At 44.6% G+C, this 27,399-nt stretch overlaps 1 protein-coding gene across 3 annotated transcripts in view; it reads right to left on the bottom strand.

Moving 5' to 3' along the window:
- Window positions 1-20,532, bottom strand: part of LIMK2 (LIM domain kinase 2) — a 64,392-nt gene extending 43,860 nt beyond the window's left edge. Inside the window, exon 1 of one of the 3 annotated variants that reach the window (XM_075831504.1) lies at window positions 20,433-20,532. Coding sequence is in view for 1 of the 3 variants with exons in the window: in XM_075831496.1 (XP_075687611.1) it covers window positions 20,331-20,400 (70 nt within the window). In the remaining 2 variants the exon portion in view is untranslated. The other 2 variants (XM_075831496.1, XM_075831509.1) reach the window with 2 other exon arrangements.
- Window positions 20,533-27,399: the final 6,867 nt, after the last annotated feature.

Here is a 27,399-nt window from a genome sequence, read left to right as displayed (position 1 = left end):
AAATGTGGCAAAAACGGAAAGGATACAAAACGGCTGTTGAAAACTGACCTAGACGGCCGCTTTTAACGGCCGACACCCGAATCCTGTTGTGTGAATAGAAACAACAGCAATCCCGGTGTGGTGTGAGTAGGAGATGCGGGGTGCTATTGGGTAGCTGTAAAGGCGCCAAAAACTAGCTACTCCCTGAAGTTAGGGCTAGTGTTTGGCGTCTTTGCAGGCACACAAGGCTGCGTCGAAGATGTGATCTGAGTGGACAGCAGCTGCCTTCTGGGCTCGCTCTCTTGGTGCCGGCCTTGGCGCTGCACTGAATAGGACACACGTGACATTACGATGTGTGTGTCAGACTTCAGTGTAGCGCTGGGGCCAGAGCAGAGAAGGAGAGCCCTGACATGGTACACAAGTATCTAATCTATTATGTATCCAATCAAAAGCTATGCACCACTCTGATAAAATAATCATATATTTCTGACCCTAGACTACCTTTTTGGTGGGCCATTGTGGTAAAATCTGATCACAACTAACAACAACTGATGGTTTTGTAGAAAAAAAAAAAAAAAGTTGAAAAAGCCTGATGGCAACGGATACATTTTTGCATCAGTTTAAATCACGAGACAAAAAAAAACTGATGCGGATACAACAGATAAACACACCCCAAGTCATGTAATTCTGTTGCAGCACACTGACCCATGCAATTTAACGGGTCTATTCACTCATCTGTTTCTGGTTTTTCCCCAGAGCGTGTGTGTTGCGGTAAACTCACCCCATGCCCTATTTTGGTTCATTTTTGCAGACCAGACTCGCTCGGTGTTAGGTGCGTTAAACAAGAAGAAAAAAAAAACAAAAAAAAAACAACAGCACACAAATGACAGCCGTGTGCGGTCTGTTACCAGATAGTTTGCTAAAAAATTGCAGGAAAAAAAATAAATAAAAGCAAACATATAAAGTGAAACCAGGGAGTGCTTGCAGAGGAGAAAAACGGACAATAAAAAACAAAATGACACACAGAAACCACAAGTACTTTCAAATGGACGAAAATTGTCCTATTATTTTAGGCAAATCGGACACTCATGTGAATAAAGGTCCATGACATTTTACTCTAGGACCAGAAACATCAGGATTAGGCCTCATTTACACGAGCGTGTGCGTTTTGCACGCGGAAAAAACGCAGCGTATTGCGCGCGTTGGCATTGCGTTTGCACTGCGTATACGCAGCGTTGTTGCGTTTTAAAAACGCGCGCAAGACTAGCGTTTGCATCGCGCGTAAAAACAGACGAGGGAATTAATCCAAGGCCAGCCTACAAATAGGCCAGCTGGTCCAACCCCTGCTTGCTGGGAGAAGCCGGTTTTGCACCTTATTTCCGCCTCTGCAGAAACCCCAGTGTGTGTTTCTCCATTGAGGTTGGAATCGACTTTGCACAGCACAATTATGCCTTCTCAGTCGCTGGCACGTGTGCTTCTTGCCTGGATGATCTCACGTCGTTTTGGGGAGCGTCGACCCATGCTGCAGCACCAGACGCCTGTAAGATGTCGCATTTGGGTTCATCCACTTGTGGCCCAACGTACGATGAAAGGCCATTTCCATAGCCTGTATGAGGACTTACGACGGCATCCTGAAAAATTTCGAGTCTTCTGCCGAATATCTGTGGCCACATTTGACCTTCTGCTTGAGCAGATTCACTCTGGTCTCACCTACAAGAATACCAACATGAGACGCTGCATTTCGCCCGAGGAACATCTGCTTGTGACCTTGAGGTATGTGTGCAGCTGCTATTACTTAGTCAATGACGCTGTCTGCTTTACCAGCCCCCCCCCCCCCGAACATGTGTTGTGGCTTTCTTTTTCTCTTTGTTTTCTAGATTTCTGGCCACAGGCAATAGTTATCATTCCTTACATTTTGAATTTCTTTTGGGAGTGACCACCATTTCGTTCATTGTCACATCCACCTGTGTCGTGTTGTGGCAGAGGTTAAAGACCACGGTCATGCCTCAGCCCACGACAGAACAGTGGCTAAGTATTTCAGAGGGATTTCTTAAGAGCAAGTGATTTTCCAAATTGCATTGGTGCCCTAGACGGCAAACACATTCGTGTGAGAAAGCCCCCACGCAGTGGCTCGCAATACTATAACTACAAGCAGTATTTTTCTATGTTATTGTTAGCCTTGGCGGACACGAATTATTGTTTCACTATTGTTGACATCGGCTCGTATGGAAGCTCGGCAGATGCCCGCATATTCCGTTCATCAAGAATGGGGAAGCGACTCGTGAATAATCGACTGGCGGTGCCGGAACCTTCCATCCTCCCGGGCTCCAGCGGACCCCCAATCCCGTATGTCATCGTGGCGGATGAGGGGTTTGCCCTGACAAGGCAAGTCATGCGTCCTTTTGCGAGAAGGGGCTTGGATGACCGTCGGCGCATGTTCAATCTCCGCCTAGGCCGAGCTCGACGATGTGTGGAATGTGCCTTTGGCATTATGTCGAACAGGTGGCGTGTCTTTCTGACAATGCAATTGTCCATGCAGAATGTGACACGTGTTATACAAGCGTGTGTCGTTCTGCATAACTTCTGCCGCATTAATGATGCTACCTTTGATGCAGAATATATCCTAACACATGCAGGCACCAGCCACACTGTCCCGGTTATTCCTCTCGGCCGATCTCTCTCTTCCGGCCTTCGAGTGCGGGATACTTTGGCGGCATATTTCGAGTGCCCATCAGGAGCCGCACCGTGGGGGCGTGATGACCTTTGAAGGGTTGTCTGTTGATTGGAGGCTTCACTACACACGTCACATGTGGCCTGGGTTTTTAGAAGTTTTTGGGGTTCGTGTTGGGTTAGGGACTCGCAAAACATGAGGACCCTTGACGCGGGTTGCGAGCTTACATCTGTCGGGGTTTGACCAGGACTTTTGACATTTGGCAATATTCTTTCTGGAGATAGAATGATGTGCGGCCTAAAGATAGGCAAGTCCAATTGCAAGTGTACTTAGTTTGCTTCGGGGACCATGACAGCACCTAAACGTTCGCACCTCTTGCAAACCATGTCAAACCCCGAGAGATTAACTAAAACCTCATATCACGTGTGTATGCATTGGGCCCAAAGGCCAGAAGTGTGAGAGGGTATAGCCAAAGGAAATGTGGGTCAAACATTGTGTTGAGGGGTATCAATTAAAAACAACACGCAATAGAAACAATCAACATCCATGTTTTTAATGTGTTTGGAATGCACACAACGGAAACATGGTGGTCAGGAAAACACAAACATATCGTATAAACAAACACCAACATGGTGTAATATACATAATACATAAGACGACGAGTTGCCATCCCTGCATCAAAATTAAATTGGCCGCCCAAATATCACGCCACCAACACACTCACAGGTGTTGGTAGTGGTGGCCCGGGGACGAATACGCCGGCATTTCAGCACCACTATGCTGGACCTGGAGCTGTGGAGGTTGTTCCTCGCCAGCATAGTGGTGCTGATGTTGCCCGTGGTACGTTGGGGCAGGGAAGTGGGGAGCCATAGGGCGCATATAGGGATGCGGACGTGGCATCTGGGGGGCTGGATGGTATGTGGCCGGCGTCTGCGGCGTGGTGTCCGGCATGGCTAATCCGCGCCACTGCTCAATGGCCGTGAAGCAATGGTTGGGATTGTGGGGCGGTGTGGAGGCGTCGATCAACGTTACGATCGACGCTTGCAGACGGGCCATGCGATCCATGGGGACCAGCCGGAGTAGGGGGAACGATGCTGCGCCCAAAGGAGTCGTTCCCGTCCTCATCTGCGGCTCGCCTGAGATATTCGAGGCCCCGGGTATCGACTTGGCCAGCAGCGGAGGCCTGTTGAGCACGGCGCCGGCGAGTGGGGGCACGCACGGGGCGCTCCTCAGCCGGAGAGGCGACGTGCAGGGGTGTCGGCTCGGGGCTAAGGGGCAGCAGAAGGTTCCGGCAGAGACTCTCCGATGTCCGTCTCCTCTGTCGTATCCTCCAAATTGTCGGTGGTTCTATAATGGGAAAATTACGTAAGAACAGAATATAGAACGATGCCCACAACAACACGATGGCAAACAGGACATGGGGCGAACACACATTAGACACATGCAATTGCAGAATCTCTTACGTGCGCATCGCCATTATGTCCTTCAGGAACATCAACTGTTTGGTGTACATGTAAGGGCGCTTACGCGAGCCGCCATCTCCGCTGGGTCCCTTTTCCCCCATTTCACGGCGGAATTGGTCCCGGCAGCTCCGCCACCGTGTTTTGATGTCTTGGACTGTTTGAGTAAAAACAAATATAACGCCATAAGAACTCTGACCTCTCACTAAAATGAGGGGCCCTCCCCTGCCAATGACGTGGTACACGGTGATGCGCCTGCGCCACAAAAGGTCATTGGGCAAATGCGCGGAAGACACATACAGGGTCCCAGTTCTTCAATAGGGATGACAGTGCATTGACAGAAAAAGCATGGTACTCACCCAACCGACTGCGGTCCCGGGTTCGGCCACTCTCCCACTCCTGGCCAAAAAGCTCCCTCGCGACCTCCTCCCAGGCGTCCTCCTTGACCGTGCGGTCGTGGTACGCCTCCGCGCCTGTGTCCCAAATCGCATGATGGCCCTGGACCAGGGCGATGAGGCGCTCCACGTCAATCCCACGCGGCATGGCAGCAAATGTCAGTGGAAGCCAAGTTCTGTCTCAAGTCAATAGCCTTGCCCACTCGCAGTCAAAACGCAAGCACTTCCTGGTTTGTTTGCTTTGTCCAGCTTTATAAACTCTTTTTCATGGACATAACAAGTGATGCGTGATTTTCGCGCATGCAACGCAGGAACGTCCGTGTGTCATGCGTGGTTTTCACGCACCCATTGACTTCAATGGGTGCGTGATGCGCGAAAAAGGCACGATTATAGAACATGTCGTGAGTTTTACGCCACACTCGCGCTGCGCAAAATTCACGCATTGTCTGCACTGCCCCATAGAGTAATATAGGTGCGTACAACACGCGTGAAAAGCACGCACGTATATCACGCTCGTGTAAATGAGGCCTTAACGAAACCCCAGCCAGATAGGAGAAAATGTTAGAAACTGCTGCAGTGCGTAGTTGTCCAATTTTCTAATCTGCTGCTACACTAAAAAGACAAAGAAGGTCTCATTCTAAGGGCGGAATCACATGAACATGATTTGCGTCCATGCAGCCCGCATGGTTTTCACGCGGGTCGCACGGACCTATGCAAATCTATGGGGCAGTGCAGACTATCCGTGAGTTTTGCGCAGCGTGAGTCAGCTGTGTAAAACTCGCGACATGTTCTATATTTCTGCGTTGTTCGCGCATCACGCACCCATTGAAGTCAACGGGTGCGTGAAAATCACACATGCCCCACGGAAGCACTTCCGTGGGACAAGCGTTATTCGCACAACAGCAGTAAAAGAATGAATGTAAACAGAAAAGCAACACATGCTTTTCTGTTTACAAACATCCAAACGGAGTGTCTTAATGATGGCGGCTGCGCGAAAAGCACGCAACCGCGCATCCATATGAACAGGGCACACGGCGCTGACAAGTGCCTTTTGCGCGCGCAAAACGCAGCGTATTTTGCACGTGCAAAACGCACACGTTCGTCTGAACCTGGCCTAACTACTAGCTGTTGTAAAAGCTCTCCTGCACGGTGTCTCTATGCATTATGAACTTCTCAACAACATACCACGTACATCTACGTGGTATGTCGTTAAGAGGCAATATGGTGCGGGCTCACAGGCTGAGCGCGCTCCATACTTAATGGGTGTCGGCTGTGTAATATAGCAGACACCTCACTGCAACAAGCGGAATCAAAGGCTGATGCCGCAGTCAATCACTAATTTAAAGGCAATAGAAAGAGGGGATGGACCCTTTTAGCAGCCCATGTCATTTAACCCGCACGGTAAACGCGTAGAAAAATTAACAAAAAGTCGCATGTATCCCAAAATGGTACCAATAACTACAACACACCCTGCAAAAAACAAGCAATCACATTGCTAATTTGACAGAAAAAAAAAAAATAAATAAATTAGGGTGCTCAGAATGTGGCGACACAAAACTTTTTTTTAACAAGTATTTTTTTTCTTTATAGAAGTGCCAAAACAAAGCTATTCTACGGGTGGAAACGTTTAGGACGATACCAAATTTATATAAAGTGAACATGGCGTTTTTAGCGCAAGATGATAGACGTCAACACGAAACCCAAAAATCAAGGGAGCTATCAGTTTTTTGCCAATTTCACATTACAAATCATTTTTTTTCCCCAGTACATCATATGGTACATTAAATAGCACCATGAAAAATAAAAAATAAAAATAAAAAAAACTCATACGGCTATGTCCATGAAAGAAAAATAAAATAAAAAATAAGTTATGCATAGCATTTGGAATGCGGGGAGGAGAAAATAAAAAGAAATTGGCTGCGTCATTAAGGAGTTAAAATGGATTATTCAGCAATAATAATAAGATGGAATGAGAATGGGCTGTACCTCAGATAAGAGGGAACCAGATACTTTTTTCCCCAAAGTAAAGCAAATAATCCCATTTCTTTATTTAATGTCTTGCAACATCCAAGAAGGCAATACCCACACAACCCCTCCACCATGTAAAAAAAAAAAAAAAAAATCTACTAACAAAGACAACTGCAATACTTCAGCCTTTTGTTATATATGCGTGTTATTCTTTTCTATTATAGACTGAACTATTTTAGTAGAAAAACATGATTGTCTGACAGATGCTTTGCTCAGAGGTCACTTACTTATAGCAATCAGAAAAAATGGGACATGGATATCAAAACCACAAAAAAGGCCATACTTACTAGGTAGGTGGGTGGGTGAAAACCCGTTCCCAGCAGGACGCAGACAGGTCAAAAGATGCTGCAGAAGGAGGTGCATTAAATAGTGATAGCCACTCCCACTAGTCTTGAGGGGAGTGGCGGACTAAGTGCTCAAAGGTGTGCGATAAAGGAGTGTCAGTGTTAGTGTAGTGCTAGGGTGTGAATATATGGTAAAAAAGAAATGTGTATGTATGAAAGTGTCAGAACTGTGTGATGAATAGGGGTCAGTGCTGTGAATAGTACATGGGGTGTCAGTACTATGTGTAATACGTCGAGGGATAATGTGCTGGTCGTCAGGCATAGCATATCTTGCCGAATAACAGCCTATTTGTAACGCCGCTACGGTTAGCTAAAGCGGGCTGCTCTGCATGCCAAACCAAACGCCAGCACATCATGCCCTCCCAGCATATAAGACCTGGCTGTGTCCTGAAAAAAAGTAGTATACATAGTAAAAAATATATCCATGAAACATGGGGTATTAGTTGTTATTTTGGCCAAAATACGCAAAGCTCGCAACCCAACGTCAAGGGTCCCCAGTGCCTTGCGAGCATTTTTTGACCTGTTTGCGTCCTGCTGGGAACAGGTTTTCAACCACCCACCTACCTAGTAAGTATGTCCTTTTTTTGTGGTTTTGATGTTATGTCCCATTTTTTCTGCTTGTTTTTAAATTAGGAACGAAAAGTTCTAGTTAGGGACTCGCAAGGCACTGGGGACCCTTGACGTTGGGTTGCGAGCTTTGCGTATTTTGGCCAAAATAACAACTAATACCCCATGTTTCATGGATATATTTTTTACTATGTATACTACTTTTTTTCAGGACGCAGCCAGGTCTTATATGCTGGGAGGGCATGATGTGTTGGCGTTTGGTATGCAGAGCAGCCCGCTTTAGCTAACAGTAGCGGCGTTACAAATAGGCTGTTATTCGGCAAGATATGCTATGCCTGACGACCAGCACATTATCCCTCCACGTATTACACATAGTACTGACACCCCCTGTACTATTCACAGCACTGACCCCTATTCATCACATTTATTTATTTTTATTACATTATTACACAGTTCTGACACTTCCATACATACACATTTCTTTTTTACCATACATTCACACCCTAGCACTACACTGACACTCATTTATCGCACACCTTTGAGCACTTAGTTCGCCACTCCCCTCAAGACTAGTGGGAGGGGCTATCACTATTTAATGTACCTCCTTCTGCAGCATTTTTTGACCTGTATGCGTCCTGCTGGGAACAGGTTTCCACCCACCCACCCACCTAGTAAGTATGGCCTTTTTTGTGTTTACTTATAGCAATAAGGCCATTCATAGGAGTCATGAGGTCCAAGCTAGCTTCTTTCTTCCAGGGCTCGTATCGCGGTGCAACATTTAATGCAAGTTATTTTAAATGAGACACGAGCGACAGGCCACTGAGAGGGCCACATAAAGTCTGTGACAGGATCCCTTTACGGGGTTTTAAAATATCAACAATAGCTGCACTGACTACCATTAGCTCCATATTCTGGACCGTCCAAATACAGTAAGAGGCATGAAGTATGCTCATGTGAATGAAGTCTACAACGCATCGAATACAGTGGATTGTGTAATCGAGCTACAACGGCACGTACTGACATTTGTCCTAAATAACGCTCTACAAGCGTCCGACATACCAGGTTAGAATTGCCTCTTGCAGCAATTTCCACCGTCTTTCCTGGAATACTGCCCAGTTAGGTTACTGGTCTTAGACTCGCACGTGGTCTCCTTGTAAATAGCTCACGAGAGCTGGTCATGAAAAGCAGTTTCACATACCTGTACAATCTGGCAGGACAGATATTTATACCAGATGTCTCTGCTCAAAACATGCTGAAGACCAAGCTGGACGAACGCAGTTCAATTTAAAGGAAATCAGTGTGATAAGAGGGCGGGTGTGCCAATAGGGAAGGAGGGTGAACAAGCCTGACATGAGTGTGCCAGTCACTACTGTAGTATATATATATATATATTTTATATAGATCTCTTATCTGTAAATAAATGAGGTCCATACAAGTTGCCGAGACATAAAAAAAAAGGTTAATATCTAGTTGGCCAGCAAACAAAGTCAATAGAAGCCCTATGCAGCTCTGCCTCCATTTGGACATGAGATATCCCCTTCAGGACCAGACTATTTTTCGTTTTTGCTTCCCTGCCTTTCTAGAGTATGTGGGCTTGTTTATTTGCGGGACAAGTTGTAATTTTAGGCCTCATGCACACGACCGTAGCCATGTGCACGGCCGTGATTTTCGGGTCAGCCGCGATCCGCCCGCAAATCGCGGGACATGCACATGGCCGCGGCCATTATTTTCAATGAGCTCGGACCGCAGAACACAGCCCGTAAAAACTACGGTCGTGTGCATGGCCCCATAGAAATGAAGGGGGCCGCAATTCTCCCGTGGATTTTCGGGGGAATTGCGGCCGCAAAAACACCTTCGTGTGCATTTTTATTTTGAAAAAATATGTCAAGGAACAATACAATCTTTAATAAAAAATAAAACACTTTTAAAAAGAGTTGGCTTCCCTACACATACATTTTAATCTACTTGTGAAGAGATCTTTCTTTTTTTTTACCCCAAGATTGGCAAATATTCTCTCTAGCCTCATATTCTCCTTAAAGAGGCTCTGTCACCAGATTCTGAAATCCCTATCTCCTATTGCATGTGATCGGCGCTGCAATGTAGATAACAGTAACTTTTTTTTTTTTAAACGTTCATTTTTGGCCAAGTTATGAGCTAATTTATTTATATATATATATATATATATACATACATACATACATACATACATACACAAAGAAGCTTTGAAATGGACAACTGGGCGTGTTTTTTTCTTTACGTCCAACTGGGCGTGTATTGTGTTTTTAACTGGGCGTGTTTACGTGTATGACGCTGACCAATCAGTGACCAGTCAGCGTCATACACTCATCTCCATTGATTTACACAGCAGCGATGTGCAGCCACATAAACAGAGATTAACGTTAATCAAGTGTCCTGATAATGAATACACATGATCATCCAGCCTGGACGTCATGTGTATTCAGAATCCTGACACTTCTGACTCTTTTCTTTGAGATTTCCAGCAAGCCGCGTGTAACCTCGCGAGATTACGGAGGTAAACGAGATTTCGTTTCCCTTGCTGCAAATCTCACAGAAAAGAGTCAGAAGTGTCAGGATTCTGAATACACATGACGTCCAGGCTGGATGATCATGTGTATTCATTATCAGGACACTTGATTAATCTCTGTTTATGTGGCTGCATATCGCTGCTGTGTAAATCAATGGAGATGAGTGTATGATGCTGACTGGTCAGCATCATACACGTAAACACGTTGAGTTAAAAACACAATACACGCCCAGTTGGACATAACGAAAAAAAAATGCCCAGTTGTCCATTTCAAACCTCATTTGTGTATATATATATATATATATATATATATATATATATATATATATATATATAATAGCTCATAACTTGGCCAAAAATGAACGTTTTAAAAAACAAAACAAAAAACGTTACCGTTATCTACATTGCAGCGCCGATCACATGCAATAGGAGATAGGGATTTCAGAATCTTGTGACAGAGCCTCTTTAAGCAAACCCAACCATTCTTCCACCAATTCAATGCATCACTCCACAATATCGTATTAACCTCGGGCATCTCCAGCCCATATGCACCAAATCCACTTCATCACTACTACATCTCAGACAAGCAGCTAAACTATCTGTTACAACTAACCTTTTAGAAGTGTATGGCCCTGTTCAAAGAGTTTTGCCACGTTTTTCGCTCGCGCCCATTGAGCGCCAAGGGAAAAAACACAGCGAAACTCACTTTCTCTGCCTCCCATTGATGTCAATGGGAGGTCAGAGACGTAAGCACCCAAAGATAGGGCATGTCGCTTTTTTTCCTGCTCGCAGGAAAAGACGCCTCCGCCTCCCATTGAAATCAATGGGATGCAATTTCAGAAGTTTTGGCATGTTTTCCGACGCAGTTTCCGCGTCAAAAAACTGTGTGAACTGGGCCTAACAATCTGTTTATATAGTGACTTTATTTGGAGCATTAGTAGGTGAACTTGCTAGAAATCATTCCATGCCTCTTAATCCCTCTCTAGTCCATTTTGTGTTACATCTTTTCTCCCCGTTCAATTGCTCGTATAATAAGCCTTTATAAAACTTGAGAAAAAAAAACTTCACCGACAAAATAAATAATTTGAGATTTTCCCACTCCATTTTAAGAGTACTCGCTGGTTTCCCTATAACTTGCTTTAGGCCTCATTCACACGGCAGGGTTTCCCGGCCGGGTGCCGGCCGTTCATAAATCGGCCGGCACCCGGCTGCATTAGGAATAATAGACCCCTAATGGGGCTATTCACACGACCGATTTTTTGACGGCCGGGAAAACCGGCCGTCAAAAAATAGGACATGCTCTATCTTCGCCCGGGTACCCGGCCGCCCGGCTCCCATAGAAGTCTATGGGGCCGGGTATTACACGGCCATCACCGGGATGTGTCCCGAGTGATGGCCGGGTTTTCCGGCGCTTGCGCTCTATCTCCTCCTCACAGCGCAGAGTGCATGTGAGGAGGAGGAGTTGATGCCATTCTGACGAATGGCATCGCTGTACACTGTGTGGCAGGGCCAGGGTGTACAGCAGGTGGAAGGGAGCGCTGCGCTGGCTCCCTTCTCCTGCTTGTTTTAAAAGCACCCTGGCCCGGCGACACCTTCGATGGCGCCGCTAGCAGCTGCCGCGGCTGCTGCTACTACTGCAGCGACGCCACTATAGCAGAGCGGGGAGGTATCTCCCCGCTCTGCTATGTGCTAGCCGCACTTTAGCTCCTTGAAGGAGCGGAATCCCCGTGTTTTCCGCTCCTGGACAGAGCTCTTGATGTCTCTGTCCATATCTGGGCAGTGACATCAGGGGAAACTCCTGAAGCGGAATCCCCGAACACATGGGGATTCCCCTTCAAGAGTTGCCGCTGATGTCACTGTCCGGATCTGCCCGGCCCGGCACGGATGCAAAACTTAATGCAAACCGGCCGGGCAAAATGGCCGATTTTACCGGCCGACACTCGGGCTCGGGAACGACCCGGTCGTGTGAATCCCGCCTTACTCAAAGAAACAAACTCTACAGTACTCGGGAGAGCATAGTCCAAATTATTCATTCCCTTATTACCCCAAACCGGACTTATTTTTTGTGATCCCAAATGGACTTCAGTCAACAAACTTTTAATTTGTATAATTCGGTATATTTTCTATTATTCCAAAGTGTTGTGTTCTCTAAAACCATCAATTAATATTTTTTTTTCCCCCACAGTGTCTGATATTTTCTAGTTTCAAAATAATTTATTGAATTACAACATAATTTGGATATACAATAAGCGGTTTGCAAACAATAAATCAGGACTTTACCCAGGAAGTCAAACGATATCCAGAAGGGTATATTATTTAAAGAGGCTCTGTCACCACATTATAAGTGCCCTATCTCCTATATAAGGAGATCGGCACTGTAATGTAGGTGACAGTAATGCTATTTAGAAAAACGATCTATTTTAAAACACTTTATGAGCGATTTTTAACTTTATGCTAATGAGTTTCTCAATGCCCAAGTGGGCGTGTTTTTACGTTAGACCAAGTGGACGTTGTACAGAGGAGTGTATGACGCTGACCAATCAGCGTCATACACTTCTCCCCATTCATTTACACTGCACTAGCGATATAGTTATATCACTAGGTGCAGCTACATACGCACACACTAAGGGTATGTTCACACGGCCAAATTTCAGACGTATACGAGGCGTATTATGCCTCGTTTTACGTCTGAAAATAGGGCTCCAATACGTCGGCAAACATCTGCCCATTCATTTGAATGGGTTTGCCGACGTACTGTGCAGACGACCTGTTATTTACGCGTCGTCGTTTGACAGCTGTCAAACGACGACGCGTAAAAATACAGCCTCGTCAAAAGAAGTGCAGGACACTTCTTTGGACGTTTTTGGAGCTGTTTTCTCATAGACTCCAATGAAAAACAGCTCCAAAAACGGACGTAAAAAACGCCGCGAAAATGGCGCGAAAAACGCCGCGAAAAATGCGAGTTGGTAAAAAAACGTCTGAAAAGCAGGGTCTGTTTTCCCTTGAAAACAGCTCTGGATTTTCAGACGTTTTTGTTGACTACGTGTGAACATACCCTTACACTACTGCAGTGTCCGGATAATGAATATACATTACCTCCAGCCAGGACGTCATGTGTATTCAGAATCCTGACACTTCTGAATCTTTTCTGTGAGATTCCAGCAAGGCAAGCGTAATCTCGCGAGATTACGAGGTAACCTGTCATTTCAAACGAGATTACGCTTGCCTTGCTGGAATCTCACAGAAAAGATTCAGAAGTGTCAGGATTCTGAATAAACATCACGTCCAGGCTGGTAGTGATGTATATTCATTATCAGGATACTACGGTAATGTTAGTGTTTGTGTCTGCACATAACGATATAACTATATCGCTAGTGCAGTGTAAATGAATGGAGAGAAGTGTATGACGCTGATTGGTCAGCGTCATACACCTCTGTACAACGCCCACTTGGTCTAAAGTAAAACACGCCCACTTAGGCATTAAGAAACTCATTAGCATAAAGCTAAAAATGGTTCATAAAGTGGTTTAAAATAGATAGTTTTTCTAAATAAAAAGAATTACTGTCACCTACATTATAGCGCCGATCTCCTTATATAGGAGATAGGGCACTTATAATGAGGTGACAGAGCCTCTTTAAATAAATGAGGCACAGAGAATCCATCCTTCGTTTTGTGTAGATACATGACAGACCGTGAGATATGTGGACGTTTATAGCGCCATATAAACCTAAAGATTGATTTTTGAAAAGAGTCAATATCCTGTTTAGGAACTGGGATAGGTAGTGTTCGAAATAAATATAACAATCTCGGTAAAGTGACCATTTTGACACAATGTATGCGGCCAGTCCATGACAGAAACGGCGAGTCCCATTTTTCTAGGTCTCTCTTAAGGGAAGACAACATTGGTGGGTAGTTGACCTTATATAGGGATTGCAAGGACATTGATAAAGAGGATCTGTCACCACATTATAAGTGCCCTGTCTCCTATATAAGGAGATGGGCGCTGTAATGTAGGTGACAGTAATGCTTTTTATTTTAAAAAACGATCTTTTTTCACAAAGTTAGGAGCGATTTAAGTTTATGCTAATGAGTTTTCTTAATGCCCAAGTGGGCGTACTTTTACTTTCGACCAAGTGGGCGTTGTACAGAGGAGTGCATGACGCTGACCAATCGGCATCATGCACTCCTCTCCATTCATTTACACTGCACTAGCGATATAGTTATATCGCTATGTGCAGCCTCATACACAAGCCCTAACATTACTACAGTGTCCTGATAATGAATACACATGAAATCCAGCCTAGACGTCATGTGTACTCAGAATCCTGACACTTCTGACTCTTTTTTGTGAGATTCCAGCAACGGATACGAAATCTCGCGAGATCTCGGAGCTAAACGAGATTTGGTTTCACTTGCCGGAATCTCACAAAGAAAGATTCAGAAGTGTCATGATTCTGAGTACACATGACGTCCAGGCTGGATGGTCATGTGTATTCATTATCAGGACACTGTAGTAATGTTAGGGCTTGTGTATGAGGCTGCACATAGTGATATAACTATATCGCTAGTGCAGTGTAAATGAATGGAGAGGAGTGCATGATGCCGATTGGTCAGCGTCATGCACTCCTCTGTACAACGCCCACTTGGTCGAAAGTAAAAGTACGCCCACTTGGGCATTAAGAAAGCTCATTAGCATAAACTTAAATCGCTCCTAACGTTGTGAAAAAAGATCGTTTTTTTAAATAAAAAGCATTACTGTCACCTACATTACAGCGCCCATCTCCTTATGTAGGAGATAGGACACTTATAATGTGATGACAGAGCCTCTTTAAGTGCCTTCCTCCACAAAAGTGTAGCGCGATCGTCAATATATATTCTTGAAACAGATTTTTTTTACAAAACAGTTGTATTCCATGCCACCCAGTGTACTAACGAACATCAGAAAATATATTTTTCAGTTGGGGCGCATCAATCCCCCTTGCCTCCATAGGGTGCTGTAGAGCGTAAAAGGGGAAAAGTTTTTTTTAAGTCCCTCTAGGGGCCATAAACATGCGATCATTAGTTTACTGGTCCCATACACTGCAATACTAATGTTTTTAAGTATATAGTATTTTTCGCGCTCGACTATTAGAACTTAACCCCTAGGTGCACCACGACACAACTGTACATCCTGGTGGCCAGTGTCTTAGCGCACGAGGATGTACAGTTAGGCCTTATTCACACTGACGTGTGAGTTTTGCACACGCAAAAAACGCTGTGTTTTGCGCGCGCAAAAGGTCCGTGTTGCATCAGTATATGGTGAGTGGCTGCGTGATTTTCGCGCAGCCGGCATCATTAGGACACTGTTTTTATGTTTACAAACAGAAAATCACAAGGTGCTTCTGTTTTCATAAATTTATTTTACTACTGTTGCGCTTATCACGCGCGGCACCCGGAAGTGCTTCCGTGTGCCGAGCGAGATTTGCACGCACCCATTGACTTCAATGGGTGCAAGCTGCGCGAAACACAGGCAAGTATAGGACATGTTGTGAGTTTTTCGCAGTGCACATAGGTTGCGTGAAAATCACTGACAGTCTGAACGGCCCCATTCACTTACATAGGTCTGTGCGACGCGCGTGAAAATCACGCGAGTAGCGCGGACGTATAACACGTTCGTGTGAATAAGACCTTACTGCACGGTTCCCAGTGTAATTTCCCAAATGGGGTCACTTTTGGGATGCTTCCACGGTTATGGTCCCTGCAGTGCATTGCAAACGCGCCATGGAACGGAAAACCAATCCAGCAAAATCTGCGCTCTAAAATCCAAATGGTGCTCCTTCCCTTCTGAGCCCTGCTGTGGGTCCAAATAGCAGCTTATAACCACATGGGGTATTTCCATAATCGGGGAAAAGATTCTTTACAAACGTTGGGGTGCATTTTCTTTATTCCTTGTAAGTATTACAAATTTCTATGTTTTTTCAGAAGAAAAAAAAGTAGATTTTCATTTTCACAGACCAACTCCAATAAATATAATAAAATACCTGTTTGGTCAAAATGCTAAATTATACCCCTAGATAAATTCCTTGAGGGGTATAGTTTCCAAAATGTCACTTTTGGGAGGGTTCCACTGTTTTGGCACCACAACACCTCTTCAAACCTGACATGGTGCCTAAAATATAATCTAAAAATATATAATATTCTGCTTGTGAGGCCTGTGTTTCGGTCCATTAGCACACTAGGGCCACATGTGGGATATTTCTAAAGACTGCGGAATCTGAGCAATAAATATGGCGTTGCGTTTCTCTGGTAAAACCTTCTGTGTTACAGACAAAAATGTATTACAAATGCTGTCCGCCTGTTAGATACTTTCACAATTTTCTGGGTTGCGGGTTAATTGGCAGAAATCTGCTATAATGTATACGGCCCTTCATCCGACACTGGACCCCTTGGTTTCACAATGTGGCTTGGCTGTGGTTACTAAATTTACATATTTGGGAGTAGTTATGGTTCTTGATCATACTGAAGCGAAGGCCACTTCTTTAGCTCCTCTTTTAACCCATGTAGAAACTAAATTAAAATTGTGGTCTAAATTGCCGTGGTCAGTGGCAGGCCACATTAACCTTATTAAGATGGTCATTCAGCCCAAATGTTTGTACCTATTGCAGCATATGCCGGTTTCGGTTCCCCAGTCTTATTTTCGCTCCTTGAATTCCTTAATAATTAAGTTTGTATGGGGCTCTTCCAGATCTAAACTCAAATTGGAGACCCCCCCCAGTGTCCCAAAGTAGATGGTGGAAGGGCTTTGTCAGATCTCTACCTAGATTACCTGGCGGGCCAATTGCAGGGATAGCGGGACTGGTTTTTGGATGTGCCTTCCTTGGACTCAACTCACATGATGGCATCCCTGGTGGCTGGTAATAACCTAATTAGTTACATAGAATACCCTCAATATACCCGATCTACTCAGGTTCTTCCTCTGCATAGGGTGGCATTGATGGTTTGGCAGGCTTCCAAGACAGTGCTACATTTTAGGCACACCCTTCCAGATATACCTTTGAGGCATAATCCTGCTCTAACATCCTCAGTATTGGCAGGGGCAGGGAGTGAGGACGGTGGGAGATGTGTTTCGGGAAGGGTCCTTTCTAACTTTGCTTCAGTTGCAGGAATTACATGGCTTCCACCAATTACAATGGTACCGTTACTTTCAACTTTTTGCTCTCAATTCCCACCTCGTACTGTGGTTATTTCTGTATACCCCCTGACGGCGTTCTGTTCCGACAGGCCGTTTTGAATAATGGCCGCGAAAAAGAAGCGCAGCTACTTCTTGGGACGTTTTTGTTGCCGTTTTTCATAGTGTATTGAAAAACAGCTCCAAATCCGGCTGTAAAAAATGCAGCGAAAAACGCGAGTGGCTTAAAAAACATCTGAAAATCAGGAGCTGTTTTCCCTTGAAAACAGCTCCTTATTTTCAGACGTTTTTGAGTTTGCGTGTGAACATACCCTTAGGCTATGTTCACACGCTTAACAAAAAACGGCTGTAAATACGGAGCTGTTTTCAAGCGAAAACAGACCCTGATTTTCAAGCGAAAACAGCGTGATTTTCAGTCGTTTTTTTAAGCAACTTGCGTTTTTCTATGACCGTTTTTGGAGCGGTTTTACTATTGAGTCAATAACAAACGGCTCCAAAACCAGCTGAAGAAGTGACATGCACTTTTTTACAGGGCGTTTATTTACGCGCCGTTTTTAAAAACTGCCACGTAAAAAAAGGTCCCGTGGGAACAGAACGCCGTTTTTCCCATTGAAATCAATGGGCAGATGTTGAGGCGTTCAGCCCACGTATTTTCAGCCTTTTTTCGGTGTGTTTACAGCCCGAAAAACAGCTGAATATAAGCAGTGTGAGCATACCCTAAGGCCATGTTCATGTTAAGGGTATGTTCACACAGTGTTTTCAGCCGTTTTCTGGCCGTAAACGTCCTGAAAAATTGGGAGCAGAACGCCTCCAAACATCTGCCCATTGATTTGAATTGGAAAAATTGCATTCTGTTCTGACGGGGTGCTTTTCTACGCGGCCGTTTTGGAAAACGGCCACGTAAAAAAACGGCCGTGAAAAAGTGCATGTCACTTCTTGAGCTGTTTTTCATTGAAGCTATTGAAAAACGGCCATGAAAAATGCAAGTTGCTATATAAAAAATAAAAAAAGGCTGAAAATCAGGAGCGGTTTTCCCTTGAAAACAGCTCCGTATTTTCAGACGTTTTTGATTTTGTGCGTGCACATACACTCAAGCTGAAAAATACGAGGCTGATTACAAGAGAAAAAAAGCCTCTGAAAATCAGCTCCAAAACACCTGGATGTTCGGTCCGTACGTCAGCCGCATTTCCGGGACTGAACACACTGCAGGGAGCCGGGCTCCTAGCATCATAGTTATGTACGATGCTAGGAGTCCCTGCCTCGCTGCAGGACAACTGTCCCGTACTGTAATCATGTTTTCAGTACGGGACAGTAGTTCCACGGAGAGGCAGGGACTCCTAGCGTCGTACATAACTATGATGCTAGGAGCCCGGCTCCCTGCAGTGTGTTCAGTCCGGGAAACGCGGCTGACGTACAGACCGTATATCACGGACCGAACATGCTCGTGTGAATTAGGCCTTAGGGTATGTTCACACTGCTTATGTTCAGGTGTTTTTCGGGCCATAAACGTCCCGAAAGACGGCTGAAAATACGGAAACTGAACGACTCCAAAACATCTGCCGATTGATTTCAATGGGAAAAACAGCATTTTTCTCCAATGGGTTGTTTTCCGATGGGAAAAAAACGGCTCAAGAAGGGACATGCGCTTCTTTTTACTGGGCGTTTTTTTACACAGCCATTTTAAAAAAAGGCACATAAAAAAAACCCGTATAAAGAAGCGCATGTCGCTTCGAGCCGTTTTTCATTGTTTTAACAGAAAAACCGCTCCAAAAAACGCATCAAAAGACATTTGATGCTTAAAAAACGGCTCAAAACCATAGGCTGTTTTCCCTTGAAAACAGCTCTGTATTTTACAGCCGTTTTTCGTTTTGCGTGTGAACTTGACAAATGAAATCCATTTTTTTTTTTCTTTTTCAACGGCCACTAAAAATAAAGACAAACTGGAAATGGATGAAAGTTTAAAGACACTTATGCAAAATAGTCATGAAAAACTGACAGTTTTTTAATGGCCATTTTTTTTTCAGTCGTGTGAATGAAGCCTAAATGGCTTTAAAAAGCAGCGGTCATATCCTCGGACCGCTAAAACCAGCCTGAAAGCTTACCAGCGGCTGCAGCGCTAATTGGCTTTCTTTCCTTTCCAGCCACCCGCGTTCCCCTGCAATTGGTCCCATTATTTTCTGTGACCTGGACGAGTAGACATAAGTGTGCTTCTTTGTCCAGGCCGGCCTCCTGGGGAGACATTTCATGAAATGTCATCCCAGGAGGCCGGGCTGTGTCGCCATGACTACATGTGTATTAAACTTTTTTTTTTTTAGTGCAGCTTTCCGCAGCGGACATTCCGGCCAAAAAACTGCACCATGATTTGTTGCGGTTTTTGGGCTGGAATGCTCTACGGCGCCCTGGGCGGATACACTGTGCTTTTACGCAGCGTATCCACCCTGTGTGAACATAGCCTAATTGTGGCCACTGCGGCCTTTTCTCTTACACTAAAGCCTGATGTAACTGTGGAATGTACCAGCAGGTGGCGCTGCAACAAAATCTTTAACATCAGGATTTTCACTTTGTTCCTGAAAAATAGGATGTTTAACAAAAGTCCAGGTGAGAATGAAGATTAAACACTACGCCATAACAAAGTGGTCAACTCAAATTCGCCAGAAAACTTCCTCCATATAAAAGAGTGCAGACTTTATAGAAACATTCTACACGAGCAAACAGAAATAGAAGTAGCGTTACTGGAGGATACCCAGACAAGCATTATACTTCAAGTCCTGTCGGCAATTAAACTTATATTGCTTCATATCATCCACAAATAGGTCTATAAACATTGGTGGAGGTTCTGGACAACGGAGATACGTGACAAAGTACTTCTCATAGAAGGCAGACAATATTCTAGACTACCTGACAATAATTTCATTGAATTACATAGCACCCAGCCTCTGCCTGCTTCCGAATGGCTGATAACAGAGAACAGTTAGAATCCAGACCGCTAAGCAGCGCTGATATAAGTTTTACATTCATCATCATGTATCCTGAAACGTGCCCTCATTTCTCAAAAACTACATGAAGAGGCTGAAATCAAAAACAATACTATATATGAGGCTGTAGCCCAAAACTGCACTGTTGTAGGCGGGCGAGCAGCCATAGCGTTGTATGTCACCTCCTCCCACACCTACCGACCACGCCGGTCTCCTCCGGCCGCTCCCGCCTCATACACACACCGTCGATGACATCATCCGGTGACATCACTATGGATACCGGTGAGGCTCAATCCGTACCTGTTTATTAGGCACCTCCTGTTCGTCTAAGTCCAATATCTAAGCCCCGCCTCCTTTATAAACTCTTCACCCGTTTCCTGCCCAGTTAGGGCGTCTCTGGATAGTCAGCTATGTGCTATTCCTTCCACAGGCAGCACAAACATGTCTGCACCTGTGTGGACAGCGACCACAACAAACTTTCCAGTGGATATTATTTAGTCTTGCTGACCTCATGACACTGTTTGAAGGATAAGAGAATGTGTGAGAGTGTATAAGGCCATTCTTAGACGGCCATAATGGGGTTTCTTTGGTTCCGTTCAGTAGAACCGCACAACGTCCGGGTATAATAGAGATTTACAAAGAAAAATTATTCAGTTTTGTCAGAAATGGCGCCAAATTTATTATGTATTTTAGACACTTTATGCCTAATTTGTGCCTAAAAAGGTGTCTGGAAAAAGAGGCGTGGCTTAGAAAAGTCAATACAGACACATTTTAACCCCTTAATGACCAGCCTATTTTAAACCTTCATGACCATGCCATTTTTTTACATTTTTCAGCTATAACTTTTTTATTTTTGCATCGACATAGCTGTATAAGGTCTTGTTTTTTGCGGGACAAGTTGTATTTTTTAATAGCACAATTTTGAGGTACATATTATTTATTGATTAACTTTTTTTGGGGGGGAATAGAAAAAAAACTGACATTTTGCCACTTTTTTTGCGTCCTAAATCTACGCCGTTTACCGTGTGGTATAAATAACACAATAACTTTATTCAGCGGGTTGTTATGATTGCAACGATAACAAATTTGTATAGTTTTTGTATGTTTTTCTACTTTTACACAGTAAAAACGCTTTTTTTTCAAAATTATTTGTTCTTGCATCTCCATATTTGAAGAGCCGTAACGTTTTTATTGTTCCACCGATGCGGTTGTATGAGGGCTTTTTTTTTGCGGGAAGACTTGTAGTTTCTATCGGTACCAGTTTGGAGTAGATGCGACTTTTTGATCACTTTTTATCACATTTTTTTAAAGTCAGGATTCACAGAAAACAGCAATTTTTCCATAGTTTTTTAATTTAATTTTTTACGGCATTCACTGTGCGGGTTAAATAATGTAATAGATTTATAGTCGGGGTCTTTATGGACGCGGCGATACAAATATGCGTAACTTTTTTACTTTATTTTGGTTTTTTTAAGTAAAGCATTTTGTAAGGGGAAAAAGTGTGTTTTTCATTTATTTTTTTTCACATTAGGGGACTTTAATATGAGATTCTCCGATCGCTATTATAATACACTGCAATACTTTTGTATTGCAGTGTATTAGGCCTCATTTACACGAACGTATTATACGCGCGTGCGACGCGCGTGCTTTGCACGCATGTCGTACGCACCTATATTAGTCAATGGGGCTGTTTAGACGATGCGTGAATTGCGCTCAGCGCGTGTGCGCAGAAAAAAACTCACGACATGTTCTATAATCGTGCGTTTTTCGCGCACTCACGCACCCATTGAAGTCAATGGGTGCGTGAAAACCACGCATGCCGCACGGAAGCACTTCCGTGCGAACTGCGTGATTCGCGCAAGAGCTGTCAAACTCCTGAATGTAAACAGAAAAGCACCACGTGCTTTTCTGTTTACAAACATCCAAACGGAGTGTCAAATTCGAGATGAGCGCACCGAACTTCACCGGGTTCGGCCAAACTCGTTTGGACCGAAACCGGTAAAAAATGTTCGGGTACGCGACGTCAGGAGACAGTCACTGTCCACGGTGCTGAAAGCGTTAAACTGGTTCAGCACCATGGACAGTGACTTCCGCACCGAAAATCCATGAACCTGTAAAAAAAAAAAGACGTTCTGACTTACCGATAACTCCGGTCCGACCTCCCGGGATGACAGTTCAGTCCAAATGACAGCTGCAGCCAATCACAGGCCAAGCACAGGCTGCAGCCAATCACAGGCTGCAGCGGTCTCATGGACTGCGGCGTCATCCTGGGAGGTGGGGCCGGATGGCAAGAGAGGGACGCGTCACCAAGGCAACGGCCGGGAGCCCGGACTGGGGGAAGCAGGAAGTTCTTGGTAAGTATGAAAGTCTTTTTATATTCACAGGTTGGTGTATATTGTGATCGGCATTCACTGTCGAGGGTGCTGAAAGAGTTACTGCCGATCAGTTAGCTCTTTCAGCACCTTGGACAGTGACGGGCCTCGACTACCTCATCTCTATGATGGCGGCTGCGTGAAAATCACGCAGCCGCGCATCATGACACACGGAGCTGTCAAATGCCTTTTGCGCGTTTAAAACGCAACAAGGCTGCGTATACGCAGTGCATACGCCATACAAACGCGCGCAAAACGCAGCGTTTTTTGCGCGCGCAAAACGCACACGCTCATGTAAATGAGGCCTTACTGCCTGTCCGTTTAAAACTTTAATGACCTAGCAGGCATTCACTACAGGCAGACCTGTGGGCCTTTATTAGGCCCCCGGCTGCCATCGGAGACACAGACACTCGGTGATCTTATTGCCGGCTGTCGGTGGGATGAGAGGGAGCTCCCTCCCTCTCTCCAAAACCACTCAGATGCAGGGACGCTCCAAGCCCTCAGCTACCTCTGGCAGCTGAGAGCAGGGAGATTTGACAGTTCCCTGCTCTGTTTACTTATTCCGATGCAGCGACGTAAAAAGTCTATTGCATCGGAATAAGGCCCGTTAGTGACCGACGTAGAAACACTATGGGTCGGTCACTAACGGGTTAAAGTACATACTACCACAGCAACACCCGGGCCCCCATAGTTTGACCAAACTGATCATCGTAGGGTTCTGGGGTGTTCTAACTTCAGTGCAGTAGAGTTTAGAAGGTGTAAGGCCTTGTTCACACAGTGAAGAATTGCTGCAGATTATGCATGTATTTTTTTAAGCTAAAATCAGGAACAGAATCTAGAACAGAAGAAATATATAAAGGCAGGCCTTAACACCTCTTGCACACGACCGAGTTCAGGCCGTGAAAAAATGTCCGAGTTTAAGCCACATTTCCCGGCCCGACCGTGTTACATGTAAATGGGACTCCTGGCATCGTAGACGTTTTATGATGCTAGGAATCCCTGCCTCCCCATGGAGCTGCTGTTCCGAACTGGACAAAATGACGCAGTACGGAACAGCAGGAGGTAGACACTCCTACCATCATAAATGTCTATGATGCCAGGAGTCCCGTTCACCTGTGCCGTGGTCGAGCCGTGAAATGCGGCTGAAACTCGGACTGTTCTTCACAGCCTGAACTCGGTCGTGTGCAACTGCACTAAAGGTCTGCTCTCCCAATTCTGGTTTTGGATTGAAAAATGAATGCGAAATCTGCAGCAGATCTGCACTGCGTGAACAAGGCCTAAATGTGATCCTGTGGTTAATGTAACGCCTTGTTTGCACAGTGCAGATTTGGCCAGTATTTTTGAAGCCAAAACCAGGAATGGAACATGAACAGAAGTAATATATTTCCTCTCCTGGATTCAATTCTGGTTTTGACATCAGGGAGTTTTCCAGTCCCATAAAAATGATGGCCTATCCTCAGTTTTAAAAGTTGTAGAAAAGCATAGTTCAAATTTGGGTTACAAAAAAAGTATCCCAAACGTTGAAAATCCCACGAGACACTATTAAATCCATTATAACAAAATGGAAAGAATATGGCACAACTACAAACCTGACAAGGGAAGGTCGCCCTTCAAAACTCACAGACCGGGGCAAGGCGGGCATCAGCGATTCAACAAAGGCACCAACGATAAAGGAAATGTTCACACGGCTTATTTTCGGCCGTTTTTCGGGCCGAAAAATTGGCAGCAGAACGCCTCCAAACATCTGCCCATTGATTTCAATGGAAAAAACAGTGTTCTGTTCCGACGGGGCGTTTTTTTACGCAGCCGTTTTGAAAAGCGACCGTGTTAAAAACGCTCGCTAAAAAGAAGTGCATGTCACTTTTTGAGCCGTTTTTCATTGACTCTATAGAAAAACAGCTCCAAAAACGGCCGTGAAAAACGCTAGTTTGATTTTTAAAAAAAGGCTGAAACTCAGGAGCTCTTTTCCCTTGAAAACAGCTCCGTATTTTCAGAAGTTTTTTGCTAAGCGTGTGAACACACCCTAAGGCTGGGTTCACACAACCTATTTTCAGACGTAATGGAGGTGTTTTACGCCTCAAATTACGTCTGAAAACAAGGCTCCGACGGCGAATACGTTGGCAAACATCTGCCCATTACTTTCAATGGGCTTTACGATGTACTGTGCCGACGACCTGTCATTTTACGCGTCGCTGTCAAAAGACGGCGCGTGAAACTACAGCCTTGTCAAAAGAAGTGCAGGACACTTCTTGGAACGTTTTTGGAGCCGTTTTCTCATAGACTCCAATGAAAACAGCTCCAAAAACGGCCGTAAAAAATGCAGCGAAAACGCAGTGAAAAACGCGAGTTGCTCAAAAAACGTCTGCAAATCAGGGGCTGTTTTCCCTTGAAAACAGCTCCGTATTTTGAGACTTTTTTGCGCTGTCGTGTGAACATACCCTTACACTGAAGGAGCTCCCAAGATCCACAGCGGAGATGGAAGTATCTGTCCATTGGACCATTACAAGCCATACACTCCACAGAATAAGGCTTTATGGAAGAGTGGCCAGAAAAAGTCATTGCTTAACCGGTTCAGGACCGGACACTGTTTAGTTATTTTGGGCACACTATAGGGTTCAGAGTGGAGAGATCGCCATTTGGCTTTTGGAGAGCAGATTTTGCTTGGCAGTAGTTTTGTTTGAGTATTGCTGGTGTTTCCGTTTATAATGTGGGGGTACATGTAAGCCGGGCAGAGTATATAAGGGGCATAGTCAGGTGGTATATTAATGGGGTTAAAAAAACAATAAAATGATCCATAGATGTGTGTTACGCTGTGAAGCAATCCTTTCTGCACAGGCCGGTGTCGCACTGATATATGGTGTCCTTTCTTATGCCCCTTTTGGTCCACACTCCGCACCTTTGCAGTTTGCGGAATTTTGCTGGGAAAGTGTTGTCCTGGTATAATACGGGCACCGTCTCTTCCAGCAGATATGTTTGGGCCCTCCCTTTCCTGGTTCCCTAATTTTAGGTCCTTGATAAATCGCCTCTTCAAACAGAAGAAATGTTGCCCTCGGGCACAACTGCATATTTTTTATTTCCTGACTTATTGGAGCCATAACTAATTTTATTTTTTCATAGACATAGTGGTATTAGGGCTGTTTTTTTGCGGGACAAGCTGTAGTTATTATTGGTACCATTTTGGGGTACATGCGACTTATTGATCACTTTTTATCCTATTTTTTGGGAGGCCAGGTAAACAAAAAACCGCAATTCTGCCATAGTTTTATTTAGGTTTTTTTATACAGCGTTCACCATGCGTTATAAATTACATGTTAACTTTATTCTGCGGGTCAGTACGATTCCGGCGGTACCTAATTTATAGAACTTTTTTATGTTTTACAACTTTTTGCACAATAAAATTACTTTTGTAAAAATAATGTATTTTTTCTGTCGCCATGTTGTGAGAACCATAACTTTTTAATTTTTTCGTCGACGCAGCTGTATGAGGGTTTGTTTTTTGCGAGACGAGCTATAGTTTTTATAGGTACCATTTTTGGAATACGTGCGACTTTTTTTTTTTTTCTTTATCAAAGATTTTTATTTTGAAAATATAACAATACAGAAACATTTCACGGTTTGTGCAAAAAAAAGAAATTTGCACGCATTGCAATACATTTAAATGAAGTATCATAGTGTAACAACAGTATGCATATATATACATGTATAAGAACAACAGTAAAAGGTAGCCTCCCACCTATCAGAATTGAGTGATAAGAGAGATATAACGGCAATAACTGTACCATGTTCGCGTCAAATCAGTGCAATAGTCAGGGAGACCGCCCCCCCCAGTAAAGTGAAAAGTGGCACATATAAGAGCACTTTTGAATATATGGACACACAACACATAACACCAGACAACAAAAGGAAACACATACAGACAAAGCGCCTCCGGTAGGTAATATAATTTGTTCAGAGCATTCCATCCAGCCAGAGAGGCAAATCAGCACCATCCCGGAATCCAGACCACAGCATCCAAGTTTGGATGAAGAGCCCTGATTTGTCCCTATCAGCGGACAGCAACTCCTCCATCCTCATAATCCCGTTCACCTCCATTACCCATTCCGCCAGGGACGGTACAGTATGCGACTTCCAGTGACGAGGTATCACCGTTCTCGCTGCAGTCAAGAAATGTCGAAAGATCCCCTTTTTGAGGTGTGGGAGTGATACAGGAACCATAGAAAGCAAGCCTATGGAAGCCGAGGTTGGAACCTCAGTATGGAAAAGCTTGTTGCCTAGATCAAAAATCTTTCCCCAAAAGGGACGTAGCATGGGACAGTCCCACCAAATATGCAACATAGTTCCAGGAGCCCCCCCACACCTCCAACAATCAGCAGACACATCAGGGTATAGCCTATGTAACAAGGTCGGACAACGGTACCACCTGGTAAGTATTTTGTAATTCTTTTCCTGGGCAAAACAAGACATCGGTAACTTATGGGCTAGAAAGAAGGCAGTGCCCCACTCTTCTTCAGAGTGTCTAACCCCCATTTCCTTGTCCCATGCGGCAGTAAAGAATAATTGAGAAAAAGAAAATTTTGGCAGGATGATCCCATGTAGGTGGGACAACACATGAGAAGGGGCTGTGGGCAAGGACAAGTAGAGTTCCAGAGGAGTCTTATCCTGTAGTAATACCAGACAGTCCCCCATGGAGGAGAGATAGGACCGCAACTGCAAATAGGACCACCAAGTTGACCGCCTCCCCGGGCAGGCAGCAGATACATCAGTCATTGGCAATATGGCACCGTCTGGAGTAAGAGTCTCAGACAAACATCCACCATTTCCTCTCTCCCAACAGAGGAATGTATCAACACCCTCCGCCGGAGGGAAAGAAGGATTATCAAATAGAGGAGTCAAGG

Source organism: Rhinoderma darwinii, chromosome 1, assembly GCF_050947455.1.
Source record: "Rhinoderma darwinii isolate aRhiDar2 chromosome 1, aRhiDar2.hap1, whole genome shotgun sequence".
Lineage (NCBI taxonomy): Eukaryota > Metazoa > Chordata > Amphibia > Anura > Rhinodermatidae > Rhinoderma > Rhinoderma darwinii.
Note: the sequence above shows the minus strand (reverse complement) of the source record. Positions and strands in the feature narration are given on the sequence as shown.